This window comes from Podarcis liolepis (genome assembly GCF_965112155.1).
Source record: "Podarcis liolepis genome assembly, chromosome: 1".
Lineage (NCBI taxonomy): Eukaryota > Metazoa > Chordata > Lepidosauria > Squamata > Lacertidae > Podarcis > Podarcis liolepis.
Window position 1 is genome coordinate 86851424 of NC_139554.1, and position 14303 is coordinate 86865726.

At 42.5% G+C, this 14303-nt stretch overlaps 1 protein-coding gene across 46 annotated transcripts in view; it reads left to right on the forward strand.

The window, feature by feature from the left end:
- TNS1 (tensin 1) overlaps nt 1-14303 on the forward strand; it is a 331981-nt gene that overhangs the window by 301229 nt on the left and 16449 nt on the right. For 23 of the 46 annotated variants that reach the window (XM_083487986.1, XM_083488029.1, XM_083488027.1 and 20 more), the window contains 6 exons: nt 899-934; nt 6116-6311; nt 8460-9337; nt 9956-10042; nt 13339-13470; nt 14172-14264. In XM_083487986.1, the coding sequence (XP_083344112.1) occupies nt 899-934; nt 6116-6311; nt 8460-9337; nt 9956-10042; nt 13339-13470; nt 14172-14264 (1422 nt within the window). The remainder of the gene's footprint in view (nt 1-898; nt 935-6115; nt 6312-8459; nt 9338-9955; nt 10043-13338; nt 13471-14171; nt 14265-14303) is intronic. The other 23 variants (XM_083488019.1, XM_083487987.1, XM_083488030.1 and 20 more) reach the window with 1 other exon arrangement.

The following is a 14303-nucleotide window of genomic DNA, read 5'->3' on the forward strand; positions in this document are numbered from 1 at the left end:
ATAGTTAATTGGGAGGTCTTGCACAATACACTCACTTCTCCAAAAGATTGGGCTGTATGTGATAAAGAAAGCGATGGAAAATTCACTGGAATGTGTGGAATAACACTTGGTGTCATCTCACCTCCACCTCTCCTTGTATGTATTTTCTGTGATTTAAGCAACAGGGTCTCTTTCTCTAGCAATATCTTAATAATAGCCTGCTGGATCAAATCAATAGCTCATCTAGTCTAGCATCCTGCTCTCACAGTGGCCAACCAGATGCTTGCTTGGAAAACAGGGAGCAGAACGTGAACACAAGAGCACTCTCCCCGCCCATGGTTTCCAACAGCTGGCTTGGAAGCGTTACTGCCTCCAACTGGGAAGGTTGGATTCCCTTCTCTTTGATAGCCTTCTCCATGAATTTGACTAATCCTCTTTCAAAGCCATATCTTCTGTGGTTATGCTTGTTGGTTTCCCAAATGTCTCTAAACATTTATTGCTTTTATCTGCAGAATATGAACACCTGGTTGAAAGGGGGTATAGTGTAAAAATCTAGATATGTGCCATCTTAGAGACTAAATAGGCTCTTTCTTTTCATTTTCTTCTGACTCCCAGGCTAAGCGCTAGGTCTCTGAGTTGATTGAAGAGTAGTACAGAGTTCCCTTTTTAAAAGGCCAGTTCCTAATAATGTTTTTCAGGCATTCGGGAACCTTAAACGTAGATTTGTGGTGTTTATGGTCATGATTTAGACCAGAAACAACCTCTTCTGATATTTACAGTTGCTTAACATAAGAAATCCTGCTAATCTCTCTCTCTCTCTCTTTCTTTGTATGTCTCCTCCTTCTCTCCATTTTCATTACCTTGCCATTGTCCATCTTTTCCTTCCCAAACACTTCTTTCTTCCATGCTTGCCCCTCAGAACTAGATGGGGAGACAGTAGTTGAATCTGATGAAGGTAAGGAGGGAATTGTTTTCATTTTATATGAACTATTTGGCAAACAACAATATGCCAGCAGGCCACTGTTAGTCCCAGTGGCTACAAGGAAGCTGCTGGGCTTGTGTGTGGTCAGAAGAGTTGAAGACCAAAACATTTCCCTCGCAGAATTTTGCTGCACCACAGATTGCCCAAGAGCTGCTGTACATGGAAACTGCAAATAAATGAGAGCAAAGACATTAGCAAGGAGTTGATTACTTTTTGAATAATAATAGTTTCAGCATCCTTGATACAAGTGTGCTAATACAAAGACATTTCTCCTTTAGAATTTCTTGCAAAAAAAGCAGATTTCCTGAGCCACTTCTGCCAAACTATTTATAAGTTTCATTATTTTGTCATTTACTGGTGGCAGAGGTGGCATTTTTGGAGATTACATCAATCTCGGTGAATTAAGATTCTGAGTATCATTTCTGAATAACTTGTGAGATGAGCAGTGCATTCCTATGCAAGTATACATAGACGTAATCCCTATTGAGTTCAAGGGGACATCTTTCCAAGTAACTGCATAGGACTGCAGCTGGATGCCTGATAGAAACGTTATCTGTCCAGCATGGGAACAAAATCCAGATAAATCAAATCTCAGGCTAATCTGTGGACATATGAAAACAGGAACCTTGAGGCATAGACACAATTACATGGTTGCTCCTCATGCTAGCTTCACCTGGCAGGTGGTGCTAGCCATTTTCAGGTTGACATGGGACCAGAGGTATACATTTGCCACAAAGGTAAAGTCTGAATTTTGCAATGGCATTTTGCTCCTTCTAGTCATACTTGCATACTACATTACTTAGTGCCACAGAGGATCCCTTTCCTACTCTCCTTTCTTCCCTTTCTCCTTCTTTCCTTTTGATACAGAAGTAACTGGGTTGATGCTGGAATACTACGGTATTTTTGAAGGTATGAGCTACAGGTGTATGTCACATCCTTGTAGGCAGCCTTTTTAGGCAGCATTTTGTTGCATCACAAGCAAATTAGTGATCTCATTTCCTTTTTGCCTAATCCCTACTTGTAGCAACAGTAACTGCTAGCAACAACACTCTATTGCTGCAAAGTGAGAACTAAACTATTCATGAAACTGAGTCCCTGAGATTTTAAGCACTATATGAAGCTGTAAATTCTGCAGTCTCAGCAGTAAACATATGTAAGGTGTGGGGGGGAGAGTGGTTTTTTTTAACCCTTTGATCTCTGATAGTTATATGTTGAAAATTTTACCCACCAGCTTTCCAAAAGTCATGAGTAAACTGGAAATGGTTAAACTGAAAGGCCCCCTTCTTTAATATGAGTCTTCTGCAGCCCCATTTTGTAGAAATAAATTAAAACAGGAATGCAAGCACTGTACCACAACTCAACTTTGTGTGCCGTTTGCCCCTAAAGTAGGACTGGAGAATATGTAACCCCCAGATGTTGTTGGACTCCAACTCCCACAATCCCTGACCCACTGGCCACACTGACTGGGGTTGATGGGAGCTGGAGTCCAGCAACATCTGGATGTTCCTCATCTCTACCCCAGATAATTGTTTCCTGTTACCCCAATAAGCATTTAGGCACTGCTCCATAACTGTTCAGAGGTCCTGCATTCCCAGTACTTCCCAAAATATGTGCTACTACTGACCTTTAGGGAGTGAAAATAAGCAGAAAGCCAAGGAGAGAGTTCACAAGTTTAAAATGCTGCTTGGGACAGAACCCAGCTGGTATGAACCATAGCCTTTTGGAGGGCTGCTACATGTTTAGATATATCAAACAAACCCAACTGGAATCCAAAACATTATCTGAACAGGATGTACAGCTTTTTCTAGGTAGAATAGAGATGAAACTTGAGCAAGATGTTTATCGGGACTACCAGTCCTTGCTGGTCAGGCAATATTCACTTTGCACTGCTGGTCAGTGCACGCTCATCCCCATCCCCACCCCTACTAGTCTCTGTAATATCATCTCACCTTTGGAATTGTTTGTTATGTGTAGTTTTGCGCAGTTCAGATTGCGTTTGGGAGGGCTGCTGTCACTTCCCCAGTACACTCTTCTTGTTAGTCTAATCTGTTAGTCTAAAAGCACACAGCCTAAGATCACACTTTTCAGTTTATGCATTAAATCAGTTTCAGATTTTTTTTTTTTAAATACCCTCTACTTATATCGAGGCAATTATTATTTTAATATACAGTTTATTGAAGATTTTGTTTTCCCCCACAAACAAGGAATGCATCATACAAACAAGGAATGCATCCCTTGATAAAACCAACCTGTGCTTTGAGAACTGCTGCAATGGTGGTGGGTGATGGTGGGGGCACTCTGCTCATGGTGCTACCAGTTGATGAGATCTTTGGTGCAGCTATCATTTCTTGGTAATGGCTCCCATACATTAAATAATGTATGTTAAGTCTGCATAGAGTCCTCATGTTCCTTAATCTACCACTGCTTCTTTTGGCTCTTAGACTCTTGTAACATAGTGTTAGCAAGAAGTGTGTGTGTGTGTGTGTGTGTGTGTGTGTGTGTGGATCTGGAAATATGGGCTATAGGAGATTGTAACTTGTGACGTCAAAATGGTTGTTTCATGTCCCCCAGCCTCATAGGAGTGTCTCTTGAGACTCTCCCTGTTTATTTCCTACAGCAGAACGAAATGTTTGCTTGCTTCACATAAATACAGAGAGGATATTTTTAGATTTTGTTTGATATGGCACAGGACTTGGAACTTTACCAAGTGATTCTTGCATGTCATCCAATAGTTCCATTTTCTCCTAGGTTTAGCATTTACAAATGGTTTGTTAATGCTAATTTTTCAATATCACTCAGATAATTTTCACACAGCTGGGCTTGAGAATTTAGCATATGCATAGGCTTTTATGAAGTGTGAGCAAGACTATAGCAACAGAGGGGGATGCATTATACAGCAGAAGGAAAAAATATTCACAAAGGGAGACAATATCTTAAACTAAAGGCAGCCCACCCTTTATTCTTATATATGTGGAAGAAGACAAATACATGAGATACAACAACTTTACAGTCCTTTATCCCTGAACTTCATGGTTTGGGGGGGGGGGGAGAGATTCCCACAATTTAACAGAAATTCTTGGCTTTTTCGGGGAGCTTCCCATTAGCCTCTTGCAAGTTAACTTGTGGATACAGAGCCATGCCATTTTTAGTTAGGGAGGAGTGCATGAAATGTGTTATCTATAACAGATGAAATCACTTTAAGTAGCATAACAGCCTATTATGTGTTTTGCAAGTCTTTTGAGGCTGTAGTTCAGCCCAGTACCAAGACAGCCAAATGTCCATGGCCTCTCTTGGTTGGGTCAAGATTGTTGTTCTGGGCTTTTGCCTTGTGGAATGTTCAGTATGAAGAGGGCAGACCAGCCTTCTTTATCATCATTCCATTCCGTTCCTTCCTGCCTTGGTGGGCTTGGTTAACTGGCAAACACTGCTTTGAACACAACAGATAGGGCTTGGCCACCGGATTTTTCTGGCCAGTTTAGAAATCCAACTTCCATCTTCATAAAACCTGGTCCATGTTTATCTGTTTTCCAGATTAGAAGGGTTAAAAGTAATCTCAAAGTCCTGTTTACATACGTTTTACTCCACCAATTACAAGGCTCAGAAGAAGATTGCCTAATTAACTACCTTGTATACTTTGCCCAACTGTGGAGCGGCTGCAACTTTGTTCCTAGTTTCCCCTCTGGTGTATCTTGGGGCATCTTTCATGCATTAAGGTGTTTGACAGCCTGTTGGAAGGAAAGTGAATGTTTTGACAGTAAGGGGTAGAATCAGCATTTCTATTTCCTGAGGCTACATGGATTTGAAAGTGAGTAAGTGGTGATAATATGGCCTTTTAAACTGGGGGTGGGTGTATTGTTTACTATTATCGTATATAGTTTGTGTTTTTATGTTGTAAACCTTCCTGTGATCCTCTTATGAAGGATAATAATAATAATAATAATAATAATAATAATAATAATAATAATAATAATAATAATAATAGGATCCTTTTTATTACACATTCATAATGATCTGTGCTCCTGATGCTGTTGTTGGGGGCAGTCATACACAATCATGCTTTCAACTTGTTAAAACCCGCCCTGGGATCTGCTGGTGAAAGTCAGTTAATAATACTATTTGCACCTGCAAAATTTTGGAGTGATCGCACAGTTTCATTTCCAGTCAGTGCACATCTTGCAACTTGCTGCTGAAATCTCTTAACATTTTATGCCACAAATGTTCTGGTTTGTTTTTGTGCCTCTTTTGTTGCACTATAGCTCCTCCAGACAGTAATAATGTGTTGACATTGGGGAAGTATTGCAGAAGAAAATAAAGCAGAATAAAGCCACCAACATATTGCAGAATGCACCTACAATGAAACACCAATATGGAGGGGCCCTCTCACCAGTTTTAGCCTCACACAAGAAGAGAGGAATGATGTTACTAAAGGATATGGAACTCAGTTGTTGTGTAAGGAAGCTGATGGAACCCAGTGTTCAGTATGGTTTACATCTAGGAAGGTGGTGGTAGATGAGGAAGGAGAAAAGCTGAATTTGCAGTGCAAGAGTCTGTCAGAGATTATTGATATTTACTTAAGACCAAGTGCATGCAGTGACATACTTCTGCATGCAGTACATCCTGACCGGCTATCGTGTGCAGTATTGTAATGACATGGAAGATGTGCCCACAGGTCAGCCACAGCAACTCTACATGTCAGTGATTTTGGAGGTTCTGCACTTTTATCAAGCCTCTATACTAACACAGATCCCTGCAGTTCTATCTCAGCATGGTTCAGGTCATCTGTTACATTCTCTCAACAATAGCATTGTGCACGGGGGGCTTGGCCATGTGAATCCAGCCCTTGCATGGAGAGATCATGAACAGAAGGCCCCAATGGCCCTTCTATTCTCTGGTTTTCAGGAGGGGGAGAAATTACTCTGATTTGCTCTAGGGACCAAGATGGTGATTAACTTTGATTTTAGTAATTTGGACTGCTACTAGCATGATGTATGTGTTTTATGAGCTTAGTTGTAACCTGCTTTGAGTTTTATCTTACAATACAAAACAATGTATACATATTCAAAATAAATTATGCTAATTGGAAATATTGGTTGTAAAAGCCCCACACCTTGAGGCACCTCAGTCATCATCTTCTCTCTTTCCACCTCATTTCAGAGCCCCGGAGCTATGTGGAATCTGTGGCCCGTACAGCAACAAGTGGTGGCAGCGGCAGTTCTGTTGGGAAGCCCCAGGCACCCCTGGCTCCGCAGGCCTATAACACTGAGACACCAGTGAGGAATGGATCTTTCCCCAACTCCTTTGTTTCACCAAGCCCTGTCGCTGCCAGCAGTCCAATGCACAGCATGGATGGGTAAGGAAAGACAGCTGTAGTTTGCCATTCTCAACAGGCTGATGATGGCAGATGCTGCTGAACTATGCAGGACTTCACTGTGACAGCTAGCAATAGGACTGCAGCCCTTTTGCTTACATATATAGACTCTTTGATGCATGATCTTGGGAGGCTGCTTTCCCCAAATAGAAGACACAGGGCCATTCCAGCTCATACTTTTGGTGTCAACTGATCAGGAAAGCATTTGTGCTGCAGGGAGATTTCATGTTCAGTCATTATAGGTTCTTCTGCCCTTTCTTGTATCACTCATGGATTTGAGCAGGGATGGGCAATCTTTTTTCCAACTGAGGGCCAGATTACCTCAAGAGTGATCTGTTGAGGGCCACATGCTAGTGGCCAGAGTTTATTATGGGCCCAGAGACAAAAGTATTCTGTAATTAAGAAACTCCCCCACTTCAGTTTTCTCCACCATAGGGGAGAGGCACTTTATGATGGTTCTTCCACTTCCTTAAGTCACATCACTGGACTTATCACATGGTTGTTCACCGTGATAATTGCTTCTTGCAACCTCAGGCAGAAGAGAGCCAGGCTGGGAGGAGATAAGAGGCTATGATCATTGTTGGCAAAATACAAGAAGCCTGAATGTATGAAAGTGCCTTTAAAAGGCCCCCAGATGGTTATCCATTAGGAAATGTGCCTCTTGGCTTGGAAAAGGTTTCCCACCCCCCAGTGTAGATATACAACTTTGTACACTTATGTGTGGATGGTAAGATGTTTCTGTACGCATAGGTGAGATGTTTATCTTAATAGTCATTTGTCGACCTGGTATATAAGTGAACTTGGAAGAATTTATTGTGGATGGAATAAAGAAAGCTAAGATAAATAGAGTATGACACCAGTTTTTCTTGTGGGGTGGACGGGCAATTCCTTTTAGGAAGGTGATCACAGAAGAGGTGCCCATTGGTATACTAATAAAATTTTCAGAAATGCAACCGAATTTCAAATTCTTATCACATCAGGAAAAGCCACTGTATTGAGTCAGATCATTGGTTCTTGCTGCTCATCACTGTCTGGACTGACTGGCTCAAAGCACAGAGGTATTTTCCAATCCTACTTGGAGGTGCTGGGAATTGAACCAGGAACCTTCTGCATTGAAAACATGAGCTCTATTGCTGACCTGTAGGCTCTCAAAATAGTTTTATTTATTTTATCAGGTTGCAGGCCAGACTTTCATGTTTTCTACTATGCTAGGTGCTCTTGTTTATGACAGTTCATGCCACAATAAACCAATGCGCACAGAATATGTATGTTACCTTACTCTCTTTGCAGTCATTTTTCCTCAGGGGAAAAAAAAAACATTTCCTTTTACTGTATTCTCTGCAAATGTTATGCATTGAATGATCTAGCTTACAAAGGACAAGTTTGCCATGGACTGCACTAAACAGTGTCATCACTCATTGGTAGAGCAACTACTTTGCCTGCAGAAGGTCTCAGGTTCAGTCCCCAGCATTTCCAGGTAGGGCTGGAAATACCTCTTGTCTGAAATCCTGGAGTTCTGAGCTAGATGAGCCAATAGTCTGTCTTGGCATAAACAGCTTCCTCTATTTCTATTATTAAATACAGTGCTGTTGTTTTCTTAGTAGGATTGTGGACAGAGGTTGCAAGTACTGGCTTTTTTGGGAGGAGGTGGAACAGCATGCTGACATACACATATTAACATTTGTCCATACAGAAAGGTCACATTCTCAGCTTCCTGTGAAATATTTTCCCCTCCGGAATGTTTTGCATGCATAGAATCACATAATGGATTGCAAACTGTGAACTTACAAGATGAAGCAAAAATGACAGCCTATTCGGAAATGACCCAAGTCCACTCAAAGTTTGTTTCAAGAATGTGAACATTCTTTTGAGCAAATAAATGCAGTCATTTATCTGAGTGGACATCAAAGTCTGAATATGGCAGCTGGTTTGTTTAAGGTCACTGTGACTTATAGCTTCATAAAGAGATCATGGGGCATTAGGAGAATCAAGAATTTGGGATAAGATGTTTGAACAAGGTGGGTTCTTCTTGTGCTTGAGTCTTAAGAGTCCTGTTACCTCCAGCTCTATATCATGTCTTACAGGAATGGGTTAATAACGGATTCTGCTCTCTCCCATTGCTTCCCCCAGGTTCTCTATAGGTAGCTACCCATCAGAGAACAATGCCAGCATAGCCATTTCATCCCAGCCATCAGCTGAGTCCAGCTTCCAATCCACCAACCTTTCTCAGGGGCCATCGGCGAACAGCAGCTACCAAAACACCTCTACATCAACTCAGGGCCTTCCAGCCTATATGAGTGCCGACTTCCCTGATGGCCGAGCCAGCACTCAACAAGATAGCCACCCAAGGCCTCAACCCCAAGCCAATGCAGTTGGGGTCCATGTCATGCCTGGAAGCCCCCACTCCCTCCACAGAACAGTAGCCACCAACACTCCCCCTAGCCCAGGATTTGGGCGAAGAGCTGTCAACGCTAACATGGGAGCCATTCCAGGAAGCCCGAGCATGAGCAGGCACGTAATGGCTCCGTACGGCAACCTCGCTGCATCGCCTGGGAGTCCAAGCCTGACTCGGCAGCAGCCCATAATGGGAGGCAGCACATCCATGGTCTCTGGAAGTCCCAATTTAGATCGGCATATCATATATGGATACTCAGCTCCAGAGGAGAAGCGCCCAACGCTGTCCCGCCAAAGCAGTGCCTCAGGTTATCAGGCTCCCTCTACCCCATCTTTTCCTGTCTCCCCGGCCTACTACCATGGAGTCAGTAGCCCACATTCCTCGTCCCCTGACTCAGCAGTGTACCGGCAGGGAAGCCCCACCCCAACCCAACCACTGCTCCCTGAAAAGAGAAGGATGTCATCAGGGGATCGGTCAAACAGCCTGCCTAACTACGCCACAGTGAATGGCAAGACCTCTTCACCCATCTCCAGTGGCATGTCCAGTCCCAGCAGTGGCAGTGGCATGGCCTTCCATCATACTCTGCCTGATTTCTCCAAGTTCTCAATGCCAGGTAAAATCTCAGTTCTTGCTGCTTCTCACTTGAGTAGTGGGCATCATGGGAATTGGGGAGAGGGCATTTCTGGGTCTTTAGTCTTCCTATTTTACCCTGCTAATCAGTACTTGATAGATGAGAATCTGATCATCATCAAGGATTGTCCTGAAATGATCAGCATCCTGTAAGTGTTTTGCAGTGTGTCATGTAGGCACCACTACCCTGGAGTGCAAGGCTCTCCTCATTTTTTTGCTTGTGATACTCCATATTTGGCATCATTTGGTTGAACACAAGTATTGTTCTACATTGAGCATGGTATCAGATATGGAAGCACCTCTTCAGTTCTAACACTTCTTGGAGCTTTAACTATTGTTTAGGAGGCCATCACTTTATCACAGAATGATAGAACCTCAAAAAAATAAAATTGAAAGAGACCATCAAGAGTTATGACATGAGCTTGAGAAGGTGCTTTACAGGGTGGGATTCTCATTATTTTCCTTATTAGTAACCACAAAAGTACTATGGGGCATTACTGCAGATTAATCTGTTTGGAATAAAATTGTCTTATCTTGATGAGACCCCATAAAATTTTCTTTCCTTGAGTTCTCCCCTTTTCATTCCTTCTTTGTCTCTTAGACAGCAGCCCTGAGACCAGAGCTAACGTGAAGTTTGTTCAGGATACCTCCAAGTACTGGTACAAACCAGAGATCTCCAGGGAGCAAGGTGGGTCTCTGCCCTAGCAGAACAGAGTGGCTCAGCAGACAACACTTGGCAGTCTTACACTCAAGCATTCGAGTGACTTGGGGCTCGTCCACACTCTGCTTGTCCCATGCCTAGAAAGCGCAGATCTGAGAGGTTTTCTGCTTGTCCTGTGCTTTCTATGCACAGGTCTGAGAAGTTTTCCATTTGCTCTGCTTTCCCCAGGAAAACTCACTCTTTACTGCTGAATTGGAACAAATGTCAATCAGTGGAAAACCCAATTGCTGTTTGCTCCGATTCTGTGATAAAGAGCAGGTCTTCCCCAGGGAAAAGCAGCCAACTACAAGCTGAAGTGTGGACGAGCCATTGCTTTGGTCCTTGGCATTCAAAGAAATTGCAAAATCTGCAAGGACAAATCAAACACTTCCAGAACATTTTTCCTCCTCCAGGGGCCTCCATTATGATAGAACTTAAAGTACGTCCTCTTGGACTCCTATTCCTAACCACAGTGGTTCTGCACTAGCCATGGGTAGTTAACACTGGCCATTTTACAGCACATCTGCACCTAGTATGATAACATTCCCATTGCCACTTGGCAAAATGATACAAATGACCAGACTATCTCAAGATGAGAGAGCTTGCCACAGGAATAGTTAGGCTGTTTGTATATGGAATCATTGTCATTGGTGGCAGGAGAAACTTGGATACAGATTCCAGATTTGGTCTGTTTCAAGCTCCTAGACTGTGGTGGATGGTACAGTTATCATGTGCCAATGTAACCAAGTATTCCTCTTGCCTTCAACCTGTTAGAACACACATTCTCTTTATAGATGCTTTTTAAGATGTATATTTGAAAAAAAATAGTAGCTTGACTTGCCTCACTGCCCCTCAGAAACCTTTACAACTTTAGTCTAAACAGTCCTGGTCCCTTCAACCATTCCCTCATAGAACTGGTATTCCAAAAACCTAGCCTTCTTTGTTTCTCTCCTCTGAACCCTAGCCAGTTTGACAGTATTAAAAATAAAGTGCAATTAAGTAGCTTAATCCTTTGAAGGCTATATCCTTTCACCCGTACATCACTGCTTTGATTCACTCAGTGGCCAGTTGTGTCTGATGGCTATTTTAAGTGGTGATGGGCATTTCCAAAGCTATTAGATGCTACCTGTTCCTATACTCAGCAATGGAAAGTTTAGTTGTGCTCCTTTCCCTCCCCTAAATTAAATCCAAACAGTGAAAAACTTCTCTAATCTCAAGGGGAGTAGGAGTTGACTCTGAGACTTTTATAAGACCCTTTCTAGCCTAAAAGTGGAGTGGGTCTTTCTTTCTAACCTAACCTTTATCCTAAGGCAGGGTATCCTGTATCCCCAGCAGATGCTTGCCCAAATGTTTCTCACAATTTTCTCGGTAATATCCACTCCACAAGAACACACTCCTTGTTTAAACAATTGTAGTAATGGCAAGCTGGATAGGAAGATAGTGAACATGTCCCAACCTGGGGCCCTGAATGGCTGCTTTTGCTTCAAAATAAGAGGGGCCAGCTTAAGCCCATTTTATAAAAAGTTGTGAGTAATGTGAGGGGTAGTTTGATCCTTAGAGGCTGGGCTCTGTGTGTTTCATCTGCTTTGCCACATTACAGCTTCAAATTTTTCACAGATCACATTTGTGCTAGAAATCCAGCGAATGACAACTGAAGAGTGATCAGTGCAGACTGACATTGCTTAGAAGTCTCTAACTGCTGGTTCTATAAGGGAGCAGCTAGATGTGATATCAAACAAATGCTTGCCACTGAAAACAGTGCCCCTCTTTCACCAAAATGTTTACATATAGTTTGATGTCATCATACTCGGTTATATCAGCTGCTAGTTCTACTCAAAGTAGACCCACTGAAATTAATGCACATGACTAGGGACTATTAATGCAGTGGTCTACTTTGAGTAAAACTTAGTTGGATACAAACCACTGTGCATTCCCCTGCTCTTTCCCATTAGCAGCTGATGATATAGAGCATGGATGAGGGTAAACACAACGCAATGAAGCCACCCCACATATTTCAGTAATCTGAGCACAGGATTGGGGGCTTTTTGGCAATGAACCTGTACTTGGCATTGTAACATTTAGGCCTAAGTGGATTTTAACCTTGGCCGCTGGCTGTGGGAAGAGAAATGCAAAGTGATCTGTAGAAAGATCCAGCAGTAATGTGAAATTGGAGCAAGACATTTCCCCACTTAGAGTGCCTTGAAATGTAGAGCCTTCTGGTGCTTGTGCTATCCCTTCAGCTTCAGAAGTGTACGGTTTCTTGCCCAGCACAGATTAACAATTCATCCTCACCTCTGTGCAATTTCTCACCTCCTAAAATAGATGGTTCAGGTCCACTATTGACACGTGTAATAGGGGAGTCTGCCACAGACGTGACAAGTGCACACTTTGGATCCCTCTGTTGACATGTGGAGTTGCATGTACTACAGAGTCACAGGGACTGAAAAAAGAGAGGCACCCACTGACAGAGAGTTAATGACTTCAATAGTACTGTGCAGTAGTGAATGTACATTTTTAAGAAGAAAATAATAGAAGTGGTTTTTAGAATAATTCCATCCTATGATGGCTTATGTTTACATGCAAAGATGTGCAGATAAGTATATGCTATATTGGGGTAGTCAAGGTGTTGAGGCTTAGAGATCTTGCAAGCATGTTGGTTGTGATTTTGGCCATGAGCCATGTTATAATGATGAATGAGGTGCCTCTGTCCCCAGCCAATGCTGATAAGCTACCTCTCAGATAATTGTGAGCGACCCCTTTAAAAGACTTTGTTTATGTTTCTGTCAACAGCAATTCCTCTCACCCATTCAACAGCTGAGGCACTTGGCAGCCCAGCTCTGCAGATCCATCCTTAATCCAAGAACACGTCCCCTCATTTCCTTCATGTCTCCCCTTGCAAGGGTAAAGTGACTGTTACTGAATGGAGGCTGGCCCTGTTTCAGATCAGATTCTCCGGGGCAAGGAGTTTCTTGTTCCTTCTGCAGTTTTACTTTTGCCTTAATCAAATCTTAGAAGGACATTTGCCTTCAAGTATACAAGTCAAAGGTTCAGGAACGAATTCAACATGTGCTATGGTTATTGCTGCTGTGATGGGCAAATTCCTGGTACTGTAGCTACAATGGAGAGGATAGTTGGTGGGAACTGCTAGGACTAGTTGTGTGAAATGGGCCTGAGAGCCTTTTCTTATACATTTAATGTACGTTGATTTCTTTAACATTTGTCCAGTAAGTGCACATTACTGCTTGGATCCATTTACATACAGGGGATATGTTCTTCTTTCTCAGCCATTGCACTGCTGAAAGACAAGGAACCTGGGGCTTTTATCATTCGAGACAGCCACTCCTTCCGAGGAGCCTATGGATTGGCCATGAAAGTTGCTTCTCCGCCTCCTGGTATTTTGCAACAGAGCAAGAAAGGTATACCCTTCTTTCACTTTTAGTAATCCCTCCCCTCTTCCCCTTAGCCCCAATGGAACACATAAAATGCAGATCACTCTCAGCCCTGACAGTATCTGTTCATCTGAAAATGGGATATATTTGGGCCATTATACCCCTGCCAAGGGAATGCCTGGATGCCAAATTCTGTGCCAGGTATGATATTTCATACTTTCAGTGTTTGTGGCTTATGCTAATAGCAAGCCCATGTTTTCAGAGTAGGCTCCAAATGTTTTGTCTTGTGAGGAAACAGAGATTGAGATTTTGTATCCTATCAAGAGCTTTTCTAAATAGGAACTGAGCTGCAGCATGGGAAATCAGGGCATGACTGATATGATTAGTTCATTAGAAAACACATTCTTACTCCAGATTGCACACAGCTATGCCATCTTGTGGCGATAACAACAAAAATTCTGTGTGAAGTCAGGGCCTTGAGTTTCTTCTGCCATAAATAGTGATGCCGATAACCTGCTTTCATTGCTTCATATATGACCATTTCTAGCATGTAGTGTGGAGTAAAAAAAGTCACTATAACTGAGAAGGTACATTGTTATAATTTCCTTTTGCTTGCCAATGAAGGGCAGCATGGTATGAGTTTATGGCCCACCATATCCTAAGTCAGAGTGTTATGACTTGAAAGATGCTTTCAGAACTTGCACTGAAATCCTGATTTGTCCCAACAGGAGATCTCACCAATGAGCTGGTTAGGCACTTCCTGATAGAAACCAGCCCTAAAGGTGTGAAACTAAAAGGATGCCCCAATGAACCAAATTTTGGTAAGTGCCTACTTTAAAAATGAATTAGAAATACTTTGT